General features: G+C 35.7%; 1 protein-coding gene across 4 annotated transcripts in view; it reads right to left on the bottom strand.

The window, feature by feature from the left end:
* The window catches only part of NGLY1 (N-glycanase 1), a 57,515-nt gene that overhangs the window by 38,868 nt on the left and 1,391 nt on the right, over positions 1-17,256 (bottom strand). For 3 of the 4 annotated variants that reach the window (XM_025461031.3, XM_025461029.3, XM_025461030.3), the window contains exons 2-3: positions 7,571-7,685; positions 2,738-2,986 (exon numbers count right to left, since the gene is read on the bottom strand). In XM_025461031.3, the coding sequence (XP_025316816.2) occupies positions 2,738-2,986; positions 7,571-7,685 (364 nt within the window). Of the gene's footprint in view, positions 1-2,737; positions 2,987-7,570; positions 7,686-16,676; positions 16,706-17,256 lie in introns of those variants that run through there. The other variant, XM_035704810.2, reaches the window with a different exon arrangement.

Here is a 17,256-nt window from a genome sequence, read left to right as displayed (position 1 = left end):
ACATTAGTGACTATCACTTTAATTTATATTTCAAAATTTTACTTGATGTAGTTTCAACCAAAGAAATATTATAATAGCTATGAAGGTATCAATGCTCAGGATCTGTCTATTTAAATGCATTCAATACTTTTTAAATTTTTCTCTTGCTGCTTGACTTTGATCTTTAATTATCAACTGAGTACCCCCACTCAAAATGCGCAAGGCAGGGGAACATAGCTGTCAAATTCTGTAGTATAACAAATAATAGTGATGAATGCTTACATAACAAAATACTTTTTTAAACTATGTATTCCAGTGATCCATGGATAAGCAAGACTTGGTGATAAAAAACAAGATTTATTCTAATTTCTTCCAATTCCCTTAAGAAACTCAGAAAAAGATACTGTGTCTCATGGACTAGAGAAATAAGAATTGGTAACAGATTGTCTACTAAAAGCATATGTCTGTAAGAAAGTTTATTTTCTTTTAAACTCTACATTTGTTGTGTCAATAAAATGACCTTTTCCATTTTTTTTAGTTTAGTATCCAGAGGCTTTCTGGTGATTATAGAGTTTCAAAGGCCTCAAATTATATCTGAATTGCAAGGTTAAGAATCAAAAAAAGGAAAGAGGTTACAGTAGAGTCAAAAAATATGAATGGATCTCCTGAGTCAGAACACTAACAAAATACTGCTTAGTCCAGGAAAAAGCTATTTTGTAAAATAAAATGTTTTCATGTATTATATGCTTTTCTCTAAGAGTGGTTAGTACTGTGCATTTTAAACTGTAACACGGAGATTCCACAAAGGATGAAGTAGGGAATCTTAAAAGATATATTCTAACACTATAATTAGAAAACAAGAAATAGAGCTCAAAATGAAGAACTTAAGTGTACTTCTATATCAACCTTAACCACAAAACCGAAGAGAGCCTCAGCTCATCTCACGAGGGGCACAAAAGAATCTCCTGGGGCACATTTCAGATTTACTTTTTATTTCACCATTTTTACACAATTGCTGTATAAGGTACATATTAGAAGTACATAATTTATAAGGAAATAAACACTGGGTTATATACTCAACATTTTATTACTGTTAAGATGTGTAATCAAAAGAGTAGAAACCACTCTTCTAAGGAATGGACTGACTAGGGTTACTATTAAGTCACATTAAAGTTAAGTAGTCACATTTTTCCATTACTCTGGGAATGCAGCAGCTCAGATACTTTACAAAAAGAATTATTATTACCATGGGCAAACCTTTATAGTTTACAAAGTCCTTTATAGTTTACTAAGTTTTCATGTATGCTATCTCATGGAATACCCAGCCATTTAGCATCTTTACTAGTTGATCTGACATATTCAGTAACAGTTTCTCAAAAGCTTCCTAAACACTAGTTGTATTTATTATTATTAAAAGCAAACAGCTGTGAAGCTGATGAGAGGAGAAAATATTTTAATCACTTAAAGGTTAATCTAAGTAAACTGAAGCACAAAGAAATATGTTTAAGTTGAGTTAATCCTCCACAAAAAAAAGTTTGGAAACCACTCAATAAGAATTATATAAAAGGACAGTTAACATTCTGTCACTTCCCCTGATGGCCTTTACCACCTTTATTCTTTATTTTTTCAAGACAAGCTTAGGGTCTTCTCAGCATAAACAAAGAAATAACCACCAGGGAAGTGAAGTTAAAGACTCTGGAATTACTCAATGAGAAGATTAAGGGTAGATTTCATAACTGACTCTATATACAAGTTCTGCTTTATGGAGGGTAGTGACAAGATGTTTTACCAAAATTAAGAGGATACAAGTTGAAGCTGGCTACTAAATAAAATTACTACAGAAAAAAATTATGAAGTTTTTCCAAGTGAAAATTCAGAGGAAAACTTAAGGACCTCTATCAAAAGGCATTTTTGTTTTGCAAACAGGATAGTTTCCTATTAAATGAGATCAGTTAAGTGTACCAAGGATGCCTGTAAGCAATCAAAAAGTTTGACTGCAGTTCTTCAGATCTATTTATCTGTGTATGTTAAACTGCAAAACTTAACTAACCTGGTAGCACACTCCTCTCAAAAAATTAATATATTATTATTTGCCTTGAAGAAGCTGACTTCTTTTACTAAACTGAGGGATTGATAATGATTAGGTTATTGGAATTAATAATCTTCATAATGAATGGCAACAGGTAAAAAGTAGTATTGGTGTAGCAGAGGAAATCTAGTATGACTGCCATTGTCTGGCAAATCTGTTACTTTGTTTTAGGTTAGAGACATATTCTAATTTATGTTACTGATTTACCTACCAAGGCAATGGGTAGATTTATCAATGATACAATGATGAAATGCCTAAGAAGCAATAAACCAAAAGATTTAAAAGTATATAAAAAAAATAACCATTTTCCCCTACTGTTATAAATTTGACAATTTTTTAAAGAGCTAATGAAATCTGGATATATTAGTTTGTTTGTTTATTTATTTATTTATTTTAATTAATTCACGAGAGACGCAGAGAGAGAGGCAGAGACACAGGCAGAGAGAGAAGCAGGAAGCCCGATGTGGGACTTGATCCCAGGACTCCAGGATCACGCCCTGGGCCAAAGGCAGGCGCTAAACCGCTGAGCCACCCAGCGATCCCCATGGATATATTACAGTTCTAAGAACCAAGAAAATGATGGCATAAATTCAAGAATCACAACATATTTCAAAGCTGTTGTTATTTCCATACTTTGAATGGTTAAAAATGGTTTAATTCTAACATTACCATTGGAGCAGACGGTGGGTTTGATGACTGTCCTTCACTGTTCCCTGCATGCTGCTGGGTTAACCCATTAGGATTTGAAGACTGTGTTATAGGAAGCTGGGTACTGGATGCAGGTTGCTGAGATAATTCTACTTTGTAACTCTTATTTGATCCATCCAATCTGCTACTTCTCTCTATGGCAATCAGGTCGCGAATTTTTTGCAGCTGCTCCACTGAAGCTTTTTTAGGAAAGATAAGATGTGTTTCTCCCTGGAATTTATAAAATTGGGGAAAATTTTAACCTTTGCTTTTTACTGACGTTCATATGCATACCTATAAAATGAAACCAATACTATAAAATACATAGTTCTTTAACATTCTATTTTCATACCATTATAAGTATTTTCTTTTAGATGGTCAAAGGTAAAAAGTGCCTATATATGAACTAGGAAGTTAAGAAAACTGGTCTCCTTCTTTGCATTTAATGCTTAGCTTATTTGAGTGGTTCAAAGGCCTTTAGAAAAAATATTTTCTTTTAGGAATAAGAGGTCACAAAGTCTCATAAGAATTATAAAAATGCACTTTCTCTGCAAAAGTATGTATTACTACTATTCTCTGTGAAATTCCCTATGCAATAATAGGAATTAGTAGAGATGCAGCCATACAAAATGATCTGGGGTCGCATAAAACCAAGAAGTTATATAATAACCTTTGAATCTCTTAAACCTAAGACTTTAAAGAATAGCTACATGATTAGAAGTTTGGATATGGGGTCCACTAATTTGTCCAAGAAAACAAAAAGTACACCCTGATAGTCAGTTCAAAACTATGGACTGTTAACAGTAATACAAAGGTGGTCCAAACAAAACAAACAAACAATAAAAATCCCATTTTTAAGTAGTAGTTCATTTAATGAATACTCCTAATCAGAGTGCTTTAAGATGCAATAAACATTACAACAAAGCTCACAATGCAAAACAGCAAATTATAAAACAAAAAACAAGTTAAATGAAAAGATCTTCAATTAAATTTCAAAGTGTTAAGAAGCAACAATGTTAAAATAGTAATTCCACCAACTGCATGTGAGATACAATGATTGTTAATATACAGAAGACAGACTTGTTGATTCTAAGCATTTAAGTTGAGCTCCACAACTGAGAATGATCTTATTTCACTGGTGATGGCAGACCTATCAGAATCAACTGACCAACACATTTCTCACTAATGACATGAAAATTAGTTCCAAATAAATTCCTTTTAAAAAGCTAGAAGAGGCCATTAAGCTCTATATATTCTGTAAAAACAAAACTGAACTATCACTTATTGTGTTTATGGTGCTATGCTAAACATTTTATGTATGTTATTTAGAATAATTCTCACAATCACCCTGAAATGTAGGTATTAGATTTATCCCTATTCTTTATATGAAAATACAAAAGCTCAGAAAAGTTAACCTGCCTGAAGCTACAGAATAATTGTTGGGAGTAAAGATTCAAACTTAACAAAACTTAATTGTTAAGCTATAATTGACTCCATCTAAGACTAACAGAGACCAAAAACCATAAGCTTGTACTAACGGATGGAAATTTTGAGCAAAAAGAGAATATTTCTACAGCTGAGATGATTACATATATGATTAACACAATTCGGACCACAATGATTTTCTAACATTAGAAAGGAACCACCTCACATCTCTGATGAAGTTTCTCTTCAGAAATTAGACATCTAGGTTAAAACCAAATATAGAGGTTTCCCATCTCATACTGTTAGTGGAGCAGCACTGAGAGAGACAGAAGACACCATGGGCTGAGGTGGAAATACAGTAAACCAAGTGTCTGGATCTGTTCAGTCTATACCTTAGAGAAGGCCCTTATAGGACAGAGATGCTGCTTGTGCCTTGCTCCCTTCCCTTCCAACTTTTCAAAACTAGTCCTAAAAGAACATATGATATGGCCAAAGTGCTTGTGCCAAAAAGTTTCATCAGCAGCACTGTATTTTCACAAAAAGACAAAATCACAGGCTTAATGCACCAGATCCAATAACACTTTATGAATGAGAACTGTAGTATTTAGCAAAATCCGTATTTCTCAACATATTTTTGCTAAGACAATTCTTACAGCCAGATGTTAAACAAACCTGGCTCCTGCCCACTAAATGCTGGTAATATCTTCCAGTCATCAGGACAACCAAAATTGCCCTCCTCCCATGGTGTCTGGTGAGAACCACCGCACTCAGCAAGCCAGATGAGTCACATATATACCCATGTGGATCCCAGTCTTTCTCAACCTTCTTCTCAGAATTTTCACAAAGACTATAGCCTCAGAGGCAAGGAGGCCCAAAAGTGCCCAGGATTTTAATATACAACTGAACATTTTGGGATGGATCTGAGATTCCCACTTCATCTTAAAGCCGATTCAGTTTCTTTCTAATGATAGAGTTCAGGTGCAGTTCCACTGGTTGCTTCTGCAACTTAGCCAGTGATAGAACATTTACTTGACAGGTCCTGAGGTGTGAAGTCCAAAGACAATCGGAAACCTGAAGTATAAATTAGTCTCATCAAAACATGGTAATCTTTTCTGAAACTGTTGCTCCATTTGTGTCAAATATTTCTGCAAGTTTTAATCTGGCTTATTACCTGGCACTGGTGTAACCAACCTTTCGGTCTGCCTGAGATGGGTTTTCTAGAATGTGGAATTTTGAGTGCTAAAACCAGGACAGCAAAAACAAAACAAAACAAAACAAACAAAAAAACCCCATAAAAATAAATACATTAAAAACAAAACAAAACAGGACAGCCTGAGGGAAACTGGGATGGTTGGTCATCACACCCGGCACTCAAATATTTGTTGAATGAAAGACAAATATGACTCCACAAAATGTGTAACACTTCAAAACTGAGAAATCAGTACAGTTTCCAGTTGTCATTTACTACATTTTTCTGTCATTTAACTCAAAAATCTGTATTTCCTTGAACAAAATGGGCAATGTTTACAATTTTGCCTCCTATATTTTTAAGTTCTCTATGTTCAGATGTCTGTAACTACAAGCAGATGACACCATAATTTCTATCTCCAGCCTGACCTCTCCTTTTGAGTTATAGACTCAAATATCCAACTGCCTGCTGGCTATCTCTATTGAAAGTTTAGCAGTATGTCACTTATAATTATCCAAAGGTAAGTAGTGATTTCTCCCATCATCTGCTATACTCCCAAGGTTTCTCAATTTGAATTAATGGTATTTGCATCCGCTTCTATGCTCAAACCAAAACCTAGAAGAATCCCTCATTCCTTCCTTTCCCTTATACTCCACATTGAGTTAATTAGTGAGTCCTGCAGGCTCTGTTTAAAAAGAAAATTCTAGATGCCTCTACTTTTTCCTCATCTCCACTGCTATCAGTCGTTAATTCAACATATGCTTACTGAGTGCCTCAATGTATTCTAGGAGCTAGCAACAGAGGGGACAAAAGGCTTTTTAGACAAAAGGCTCTGTCCACATGGAACTTACACAAACCATTACCATTTCTCCTTTAGGCTGAGAAAAGCTTTCTAACTGATCTTCCTGCTTCATCCCTTGCTCTCATCCCAGAATATCCAGAACATTTCTCTTTACAACCGGTAATCTTTTAAATATTCTTCCCTGCCTAAAATCTTCCTATGGTTTCCCATCTCACTTAGAATGAAATCCAAGTCTTTATCAGAATCCTCAAAATCCCATGTCCTGGATCCTGCCTGCCTCTGTAGCTACTTTCTGTGTCAAAGCTAATCCTGCCAGAAGTCTGTTGCACACCTGAATCCTTCTCTCTGAAGTACTCTTACCTGAGGGTTTCAGGTACCTGAAATGCTTTTCATTTAGGTCCCAGCTCAAATGTTTTCTCCTGAGAGGCCTTCTCATACCACTCATTCTTTTAGAGCTGTCCCTCTACAGGTGCTTTTTTAGTATATTACCATGCCTTCTTTTCTTCTTTGCATTCATCTTTGCTTTCATGTCTACATGTCTACTGTTTGTCCAACCTATTAGAATCCAGGCTCCATGTGAAATGGGATCTATTTCTCTAGTTCACTACTATACCCTCCAAGGGCTTGAACACAATCTGGGGAGGCCGGAAGGAAAGTACTTTTCATGGCAACTCAGCATATCTCTTTGATCATTTCTACAGCCTTGACAATTCTGACTGCTATAGATTACTATGTATCCACAACCTGGTTCAACTTCTTTCAGTATTCCATAAACTAGAAATGGTTAAGCATATATTACATAAAGAAAATTGAAAATATTGATAACTACTTTCATTGTGTCATAAAATTAAACCATGCCACAAGATTCCAGAAGATGAAACTACCAAACTTATTTTGACTTAAAAACAAAAAAAAACACTGATATTCTCCTCTTGTGTCACAGAATAAATTCCTTACATGCAGCAACTGAACTCAGCTTTTCTGCATTTACTCTTTTCATTTCTTACTGGAGACAGGCAGTTAGACCTTATCAATATTCATGGGTACTCACAAATTAAGTTTTTGCGGAAAGTCTAAAGTGACCCACAATTTGGTCTTTGGGTTTTATGTCTGATCTCCCTATTCTAAAGGATTAAAATTTGTAAGAATTTTCCCTGTGGGGGAAAAATATATATATATATTTTTATATATGATATATATAATATATTTTTATTGTGATTTTAAAATACATTTACTGTGACTTTTAAATGTCCAATAGGCGAAGAATTAACTAGTTCCACAGATTTCCAAAATGACCCATTAATTTAAAAATATTATCTTATTTAGGTAATTATCCAACAACATTATAATAAACTCTTTACAAATGAACTGGGGAGAAGAAATCCTTCAACATACTTACCTCTTCAAAGCCCATTTCAAATAAACATTCAACGGCTCCTCTGACAGGTAGGAGTCTAGTAGAAAAAGCTGTGTTTCCAATCCGGATAGATCTGTATTTTTCATCATTAGGGTTTCTGGTTTAAATAAAAAAGTTTGATTATATATAACAACTTATACTTTCCGCAGTGTTTTTGAACTCCTTTTTACATTTTATATTGGCTATACTGCTAGAAGATAGTATAGTTCCCTACTTTAAAGAAAAAGGAAGCACAGTCTGGAAAAATAGCCTGATTTTGTGATTCTTACCTCAATATACATTTACCACCACCTACCATTTCACAGCTGATAATATTAATGTTTCCATAAGGGAAATCCATGCGACATTTTAATTCTGTGCTGTTAAAGCCACATACCTTTATGAGTTTTTAGGTTGCTAAGAAAAAAATCCAGGTAAGCTCTAGACATGGGTGCATAAGGCCTTGCCTATTTTGTTCTGATGGATCTCAATCATTAAGAATGGTGCCTGATGCATATATGATAGTTAATAAATACTTGTGAAATGGATGAATAAAAGAAACTAAGAAGCTATATAAAAATGGGTCTTTGAGTTCCTCAAAGACTTTACCTCTGACAAATACAAATTTAGATATATCTTATAGTCACTTGATTTTCTTTCTTCCCTAGATGATTGTTTTTACTCTAAATTCTGCTTCAGCTCAAAGTATATTTTTGCCACAATTTTTTTTTTACCACGATTAAGATTTTAAATAGCATACATAGGATGAGACCAGCATATGAAAAGCTTTGAGATTTTTAATAACCTTTTAAAAAATATTTCATTTATTCATGAGAGACACACACACACACAGAGAGGCAGACAGAGGCAGAGGGAGAAGCAGGCTCCATGCAGGAAGCCCAACACTGGACTCGATCCCAGGACTCCAGGATCACTCCCTGAGCCAAAGGCAGACGCTCAACCACTGAGCCACCCAGGCATCCCAAGATTTTTAATAACCTCAATAAATCAGAAAGGCTGTTTAAAAAAAAAAAATCAGAAAAAAAAATACAAGATTAAGATAATCACAGTTTGGGGCTCCTGGGTGGCTCAGTCAGTTAAACATCTGCCTTTGGCTCAGGTCATGATCCTGGGCTCCTGGGATTAAGCCCTGAGTTGGGTTTCTGCTCAGTGGGGAATCTGCTTCTTCCTCTCCCTATGCTCCTCCTCTCTGTTGATGCACGCTCTCTCTCTCAAATAAATAAACAAAATCTTAAAAAAATAAAAAAAGATAATCACAGTATTATACTCAAAAAACCTCAGAACATAATTTAGGATGAGTAGATTTCACATCTGATATAAATTCTCTTCCAATGGTAGTGGACTCCACCAGCACTATTTTAAGAAGGATTCTGAGGTTGCGTCAGGGGTCCGTAGGAAAGAGTGCTGAGGCCATCTGCTTGGGGTATGGAATGGGGATGGTGGACAAATGCTGGCAACAGCTAGCAACTCATTAACCATTTTTGTCCTAATTTAATTGTGGAAATTTCAACATATTTCACATTTGTTTTTTATCAAGCAACTCTCTATTGCCAAACTGTATTAAATACATTAATCTTCTTTAAACTTTTCTTTAATTTCAAAAATTATACAAGTTTGTTACAGAACGTTCAGAGACAAAGCTCTAATATAGTGTTATTCAAAATGTCCACAGACCAGTGACCATCTATAAACTTCCTAGTCATTCATGAGAAGTGCAAAAATTGAGAGTACTCAGCAATTTTTATAGCAATTTGATTTGCCATGAAATTTTTATTGTATTTTACAAAGTTGTAGCTCCACAAAAGATTGGAATTAAAAACAAACATTATTCTTTACCCAGGTCATTTGAGTATCATAGGTGGTTGAAAAACACAAAGAAAAATATATGCTCTACTCTTTTTTTCTGTGTTTTATCTTTTTTTTTTAAGAGTTTATTATGTATGTATGTATGTATGTATGTATGTATGTATTATTTATTTATTATGAGAGAGAGATAGGCAGAGACACAGGCAGAGGGAGAAGCAGGCTCCATGCAGGGAGTCTGATGTGGGACTCGATCCCGGGACCCCAGGATCATGCCCTGGGCTGAAGGCAGGCACTAAACTGCTGAGCCACCCAGGGATCCCCTTTTTCTGTGTTTTAAATGAGAATTACTCAACTTTGGTATTTGAAGTCTTTGTTGTAGGGGCATTTGAAGTCTTTATTGTAGGGGCCTGCCCTGGGCACAGCAAGAGATTTAGCATCCCTGTTTTTATGCCACACTGTATCCTAAGTGCCTCCTTTTCTTACCACTTAAACAAAAAAATATTGAGATCCCTGTCTCTCATGAATAAATAAAATCTTAAAAAAAAATTAAACCATACAACACTCTTACATTTATCAAGGCCAGTTACACATAAATGAAGCATATTTTCATGATATTCAATACATTTCACCGGGTCATAAATATCAGTACCACCAGGATGATATAACCTACTGGTACAAAACTGCTTGATTTTTTTTTTTAACCTATTTTTTTTCCCCAATAGCTTCCAGATTTTTACATGATCAAAGTCTTTCTCTGGCTTTAATTTCCTAGTTTTTCCTATTTCACCACTCTTTAAGAATTCTTATAAAAACTACACTAGGTGATCTGATACAGCTTATTATTTTGATACATGTTTCAAAGTAACTTGATACAGCTTTTCTGCTCTAGTTAGCAATTTTCTATGTTTTAACATCTATGGGCCTCACATAATATTTATGTTTTTTTTCACTAAAAACATAACACAAACAAAAACAAACCAAAAAAACCAAGAGTAATGTCCAGTTACCCAAATCCTAGCTTCCTCTTTTTTTTAAGTATGTTGAGCATACCAGCCATAATCTTGAACATATAATAATGCCAAAGTTCATCCTGAAGCCCTCAAAGGCTTAGAGAACTTGGCCATTAGAGCTCAAATCCATCACATCCCATTTCCTGACCTTGGAAAACTACCAAACCAACACTTTCTAAATCTTTAACTTCATAGTGTCATCCCAGTGTATCCACCATCCTTGAACTCATTACTACTATTCTCCTTATCTTACAGTGTCTAAAATGCCCGTAAGGATCACCTTTATTTTTGTTCCTCTTCTTCCACTAAATTTTCTCTGCAGACTTTTCTCAAGTATTTTTTGCTATAATTCTTCAATGTGTTTTTTCTACCTCTGCTGACCATTAATTATTTCTGCAACTTGTAATATTTATCTTGCTGTTAGCAATAATCTTGCACCTTTGAGGGTTTTTTTTTTTTTTTTTTTTTTTTTGGTTGTTTGTTGGATGATGTTGAATGAATGGGATCTTGAAAGGGCAGCAAAATGACCTGCATCTCACTCACCATCACTTTGAACATATTTTGGTGTATCTCTAGTTGTCTTACCCACCCCCCCCCCCCAGTTGTCTTTGTTTTTACAACTGAATGGTAGAAAAAAAGTCATGCTTTTCACCTTGAAAGTCATAATCTACCATATACTTAAGATCTTTTTTTTTTTTTAATTTTTATTTATTTATGATAGGCACACAGTGAGAGAGAGAGAGGCAGAGACACAGGCAGAGGGAGAAGCAGGCTCCATGCACCGGGAGCCCGATGTGGGATTTGATCCTGGGTCTCCAGGATCGCGCCCTGGGCCAAAGGCAGGCGCTAAACCGCTGCGCCACACAGGGATCCCTATACTTAAGATCTTAAGACATGTTGGGGCACCTGAGTGGCTCAGTCAGTTGAGGGTGTGGCTCTTGGTATCTGCTCAGGTCATGATCTCAGGTTGTGAGATCAAGCCCCATGTTGGTCTCCGCACTCAACACAGGGGTCTGACTGAAATTCTTTTCCTGTTTCTCTCCGTTCTGAATCCACACCCCTCTCCCTGCTCTAAAATAAATGAAAAAATAAAATCTTAAAAAAGATTTTTTTAAATAAATCATTTTTAAAGTAAATCTTTTAAAAAGATTTTATTTATTTATTTTAAAAAGAGAGAGAGGGCGTGCACAAGCCAGGGGAAGTGGGAAAGGGAGAAGCAGACTCCCTGTTGAGCAGTGATGTGATGCGGGGTTGGATCCCAGACCCTGGGGGATCATGACCTGGGCCAAAGGCAAGACACTTAACCGACTGAGCCACCCAGGTGCCCAAAAAAGATCTTAAGACATGTCAACAAGTAGGTGTCCCACTGAGGTCACAGACTCAGAAAAAAGAAAAATGTAAATGTTTCTATTTCAGAACTTCAGAAATGATGAGAGTACATCTAACCATTTACTAGCCCTCTTTCTCTTTAGAATACATAATCCTAGAAAGAGTTTATATAAATGGAAATTCAGTATATGAGCGAGATCCTATAGTCTTGTATTTTTATTACTAATCACAAAAGTTGGTTTGTAGGACATTTAAAAAAATTATTTCTAGTCCTTCTGAAAACCTATTATTCTGAGAAACATGTAAATTTTTCAAAAACATCTTTAGAACCATCTGGGAACCATCTCTGGCTCTAACTCTACCATTCTATGTAGCTGACAAAAAGGGAAACATACACATAATCTAGCTTGTTCAACATGAAAAACTGAATAATGGTAATAATAGATAACATATGTGCCTTCATTTCTCTTTTGCAACAATCCTATAACACAGGCATTTTGCTTTCCTCTCAAAAATGAAAAAAAAAAAAAAAGAAAAGAAACTGAAACTCAGAGACTTTACATAAAATTGCCTATAACCACAATCTTAGGAAATGGATTTAAACCCACTGGTCTGATCACAAGCTTACTCTCCATCATACAATATGCCAACTAACTCACCAATCTCAGTAACTACCCTCTCTCAATTTCTCCAGTTGTCAACTGTTACCTAGATTAGAAATCTGAAGTTATTTGTGTTGTCTCCTTTCATTACTGGTTCTATTCCTTGCATTCAGTCAAGACTGCCATTCCCTGCCTCCAATTGTTCTCTCTCCATTCTAACCCCATTTATGCTTGTGATTACTGTAACAGCTTTACAAATGAGGCCCATGCCTTGTGTCTTTTTATATCATTATTCTACATGAAACTCTTTCATTATGTTTCTCTTTGATTCTAGAAAGTATAATCATTTTCTCTTGCCTCTTATGTCAAATATATGTTCTCTGCTATTCCATCAACCCATCCCATCTTATAAAATCTCCATTCTCAAAATTCTTCCACACTAGGTTCCCCTGCTATCTCCAGACATAAACATGCTTGAACAATATTTTGCATTTGTTCTCTAGATTTTATGCTGTGGCTATTTTCCATACTTGTGTCTTTCTCCTAAACATATTTATTTTCTTGGAAGAAACCACTTTCCATTCTTGGCCCTTCCCAATCATACGCAGTGTAGTTTGTAACCAATAACTGTGTGCAGTTTGCAAGGAAATTAGTGGGACATCAAACTTATTTTTTAAAGAATGAAAAGAACAAATTATCTAAGGAACACATGTGGAATGCTAGTCCAACTATTATAAACTTTGAAAAGCAGATACTACTGAAGACAGCTCATTTTTATCCAGAAGTCAGTGAACTGAAAAAAAAACTAAAAAGTTCAATCCCGTAGCATATTGTGCATATAAGTTGCTTATATTTTATTCTATAATTTCATTAGCTTTTTGATTCTTAATTGGGAAATAGGTAAACATTACCTGAAGCAGAAAATTGAACTGTAAACAAAAGTATTATCTTCACTTGAGTGCAGTGACAAGTATTGCTGTTAAAAAAATAAAAACAAAAACTACTAATAAAATTCTCATTTCAGCTCTCATTTCATAAAATACCATGTCAAACTCTGAGGCAGGAACAAGACATATCAAGACATCCCTGACATAGTCCCTTATCTCTAACACTGATGGACTTCCCAAAACAGCAAAAGGAACAGAAACATTGGTTTTCTCTACTTTTAAATAAACCACATCAGGAGCTTTTCTGTTAAGAGATTAATATGTCACTGGACTTAGAAATAGAAGAGTCTTCCTGAAGCCTAAAGGAGTTTTCATTCTAATATGAGAATAGGGACTAATACTATTACAAACATACCACTGAGATATTATAGGTTTGTGTCTAGACAACTGTAATAAAGAGAAAATTGCAGTAAAGCAAGTCAAAATAATTTTTAAAATTTCCCACTGCATATAAAAATTATGTACTGTACTGTAGTCTTTTAAGTATTTAATAGCATTATGTTTAAAAAAGTTGTACGTTAATTAAACAGTATCTTAATGCTTGAAAATGCTAAGTACTATATGAACTTTCAGTGAGTTGTAATCTTTTTTCTGGGGGAAGGTTTGCCTCGATGTTGATGGTTACTAAAGGTTGGAGTGGCTGTGGCAATTTCTTAAAAAAAAAAAGACAGTAAGTTTGCCACATCAATTGACTCTTCCTTTTATGAACAATTTATCTGTAGTATGCAATGCTGCTTGACAGACATCTTTCAAAATTACAATCAACTGGGCAGCCCGGGTGGCTCAGCGGTTTAGCGCCGCCTTCAGCCCAGGGCGTGATCCTGGAGACCTGGGATCGAGTCCTGTGTCAGGCTCCCTGCATGGAGCCTGCTTCTCCCTCTGTGTCTCTGCCTCTCTCTCTCTGTCATGAATAAATAAATAAAATCTTTAAAAAAATTAGAATAAAGTCTCTCAACCCTGCCACTGTTTTATCAACAAAGTTTGTTATATTCTAAATTCTTTGTCGTTGTTTCAACAATCTTCACAGCATCTTCACCAGTAGATTCCATCTCAAGAAACCACTTCCTTTGCTAATCCATAAAAAGCAATGTTCCTCATCCATGAACGTTTTATCATGAGATTGCAGCAATTTAGCTATATATTCAGGCTCCACTTCTAATTCTAGTTCTCTTGCTATTTCCACATTTGCAGTTACTTCCTTCACTGGTTTTGAATCCTTCAAAGTCATCCATGAGGGTTGGAAACAATTTCTTCCCAACTCCTATTATTGTTATTTTGACCTCCTTCCATGAACACAAATGTTAATGGCATCTAGAATCCTTTCCAAGAGGTTTTCAACTTTGCCCGGATTGATCAGAGGAATCATTATCTATGGCAGCTATAGCTTTATAAAATATAATTGTTAAAATAAAAGACTTGTGAGTCCAAATGACTCCTTGACCCATGGGCTGCAGTTATGGATGCTGTGTAAACAGGCATGAAAACAACAGTATGTCATAGCATATTTCCATCAGAGCTCTTAGGTGACCTGATACATTGTCAATGAGCAATAATATTTTGAAAGCTATCTTTTTCTGAGTAGATCTCAACAGTGACCTAAAAATAGTAAATTACATGGCAAACGGATGTGCTGCCATCCAGGCTTTGTTTTTTCCATTTATAAAGTGTACACCAAATAGATTTAGCATAATTCTTAATGGCCCTAAGAATTTCATCATGGTTAATAAGCACTGGCTTCAACTTAAAGCCACCACCTAACATAAGAATCAGCCTGTCCTTTAAAGCCAGATATTGACTTTTCCTCTCTAGCTATGAAATCCTAGATGGCACCTTCTTGCAATAGAAGGCTATTTGGTGCACACTGAAAATCTATTGCAGTGTAGCCATAGTCACAAATTATCCTAGCTAGGTCTTCTAGATAACTTGTAGCTCCTCATCAGCACTTACTGTTTCACCTTGCTCTTTTGTGTTATGGAGACAGCTTCTGTCCTTAAACCTCATGAATCAACCTCTGCTAGCCCGCAACTTTTTTCTTCAACTTCATCACCTTTCTCAGCCTTTACAGGACTGAAGAGCCTGAGCTTTGCTCAGGATTAGGCTTTGGGTTTTCAGGGGAATGTTGTGGCTGGCTTGATCTTCTATCTAGACCACGAAACCTTTTTATATTAGTAGCGTTAAGGCTGTTTCACTTTCTCACCATTTGTGTGTTCACTGCAGTAGCACTTTTAATTTTCTTCATGAACTTCTCTTGCATTTGCAACTTGGCTGCTTGGCACAATAGGCCTAGCTTTTGGGCTAGCATGGATTTTGACATGCCTTGCTCACTAGGCTGAATCATTTCTAGCTTTGCATTTAAAGTAAGAGACAAGCACCCCTTCCTTTCACTTCACTTAGGCTATTACAGGGTTATTGATTGGCCTAATTTCAATTATTATTGCGTTGCAGGAAACAGGGAAGCCTAAGGAAAAGACGGACAGGAAAAGACCAATGGGTGGAGCGGTCAGAACACACACAGCGTTTATAGATTAAGTTTGCCATCTTATGTGGGTGCAATTGGTGCACCCTAAAACAATATTAACATCAAAGATAACTGGTCACAGGATAAATAAGATGTGGTATATGTATATACAACAGAATATTACTCAGCCATAAAAAAAGAATTAGCTCTTGCCACCTGCAACATGGATGGACCTAGATAGTATTATGACAAGTCAGTCAGTCAGTCAAACACAGAAAGACAAATACTGTATTTTTTCACTTATATATGGATAAAAACCCAAAACAAACAAAAAACAGAATCAAACAAATTGAGTACAAATGATGTTTGTGGGGGTAGGGAAGGGAGTGTGGAATGGGCAAAATTGGTGAAGGATAGTAGGAGACATAGGCTTCCAGTTATGGAATAAATAAGTCATGGGGGTGGGGGTGGGCACCTGGCTGGCTCAGTCAGTTGAGCATGTGATTCTTGATCTTAGGGTCATGAGTTCAAGCCCCACACTGGGCACAGAGCTCACTTAAAAAAAGTCACGGAGATAAAAGGTATATAGGGAATATAGTTAATGGCATTATAACAGAATTATATGTGAGAGATAATTATACTCCTGAGCAGAGCATAATGTACACTTGTGGAATCACTACATCGTACTACTGAAACTAATGTGACAGTGTGTGTCTAACTATATTTCAATTAAAAGAAGAGCTCACAGATCACAACAAATATAATAATGAAAAAGTGTGAATATTACAAGAATTACCAAAATGTGACACAGAGATATAAATTGAGCTATTGGAAAAAATGGCACTGACAGACTGGCTCAACACCACAAACCTTTAATCTATGAAAAACAGTCCTTGCAAAGCACAATGAAGTGGAGAGCAATAAAACAAGGCATACCTGTACTTAAATTAACAAGGGTAGCTTTTCATACCATCTCGAATTATGAGTTCCACACTAATTCCCTTTTTAGATTAAAAACTTTTCAAGATCAAAAAAAAAAAAAAAAAAACAACCACTTTTCAAGATCAGAAACAAGCCATAGTTAGACCGCAACATGAACTGACAGCATGCGAAGTTTCTTCTATGAGTTTGATAAATATTCATAATGGTGATTATGATGCCAGGTCATTATTTGCATGCAAAGGTTTTCCTTCCTCAAAACACCTTGATCTTAGCGTTTTGGGTTTCGCTAAATTAAAAGCAGAAGTGAATCTTATTACAAGGCCACTTCCCTTTTCTGAATAATAGGGTTTAAATAGTTTGGTGGCTTTCCAGGTTGAAGGTCCCAGCTCATAAGATCTGGAGGACTCAGCTTAGGAGTTCATTTATGCAGAGTCCATCGGCAATCCTGTACTTTGTTGTTGTTGTTGTTTTTTAATCCTGTACTTTGAAGAGCTGTTAGACTCAAGGGGAGAGGTGAGTTGAGATGGTGTCATAGAGGAGAAAGGCAGTCTCTACATATGTCACAATTGTGTAA

The sequence above is a fragment of the Canis lupus genome, chromosome 23, assembly GCF_003254725.2.
Source record: "Canis lupus dingo isolate Sandy chromosome 23, ASM325472v2, whole genome shotgun sequence".
In the NCBI taxonomy this organism is placed as follows: domain Eukaryota; kingdom Metazoa; phylum Chordata; class Mammalia; order Carnivora; family Canidae; genus Canis; species Canis lupus.
This window is presented reverse-complemented; position numbering and strand designations above follow the sequence as displayed.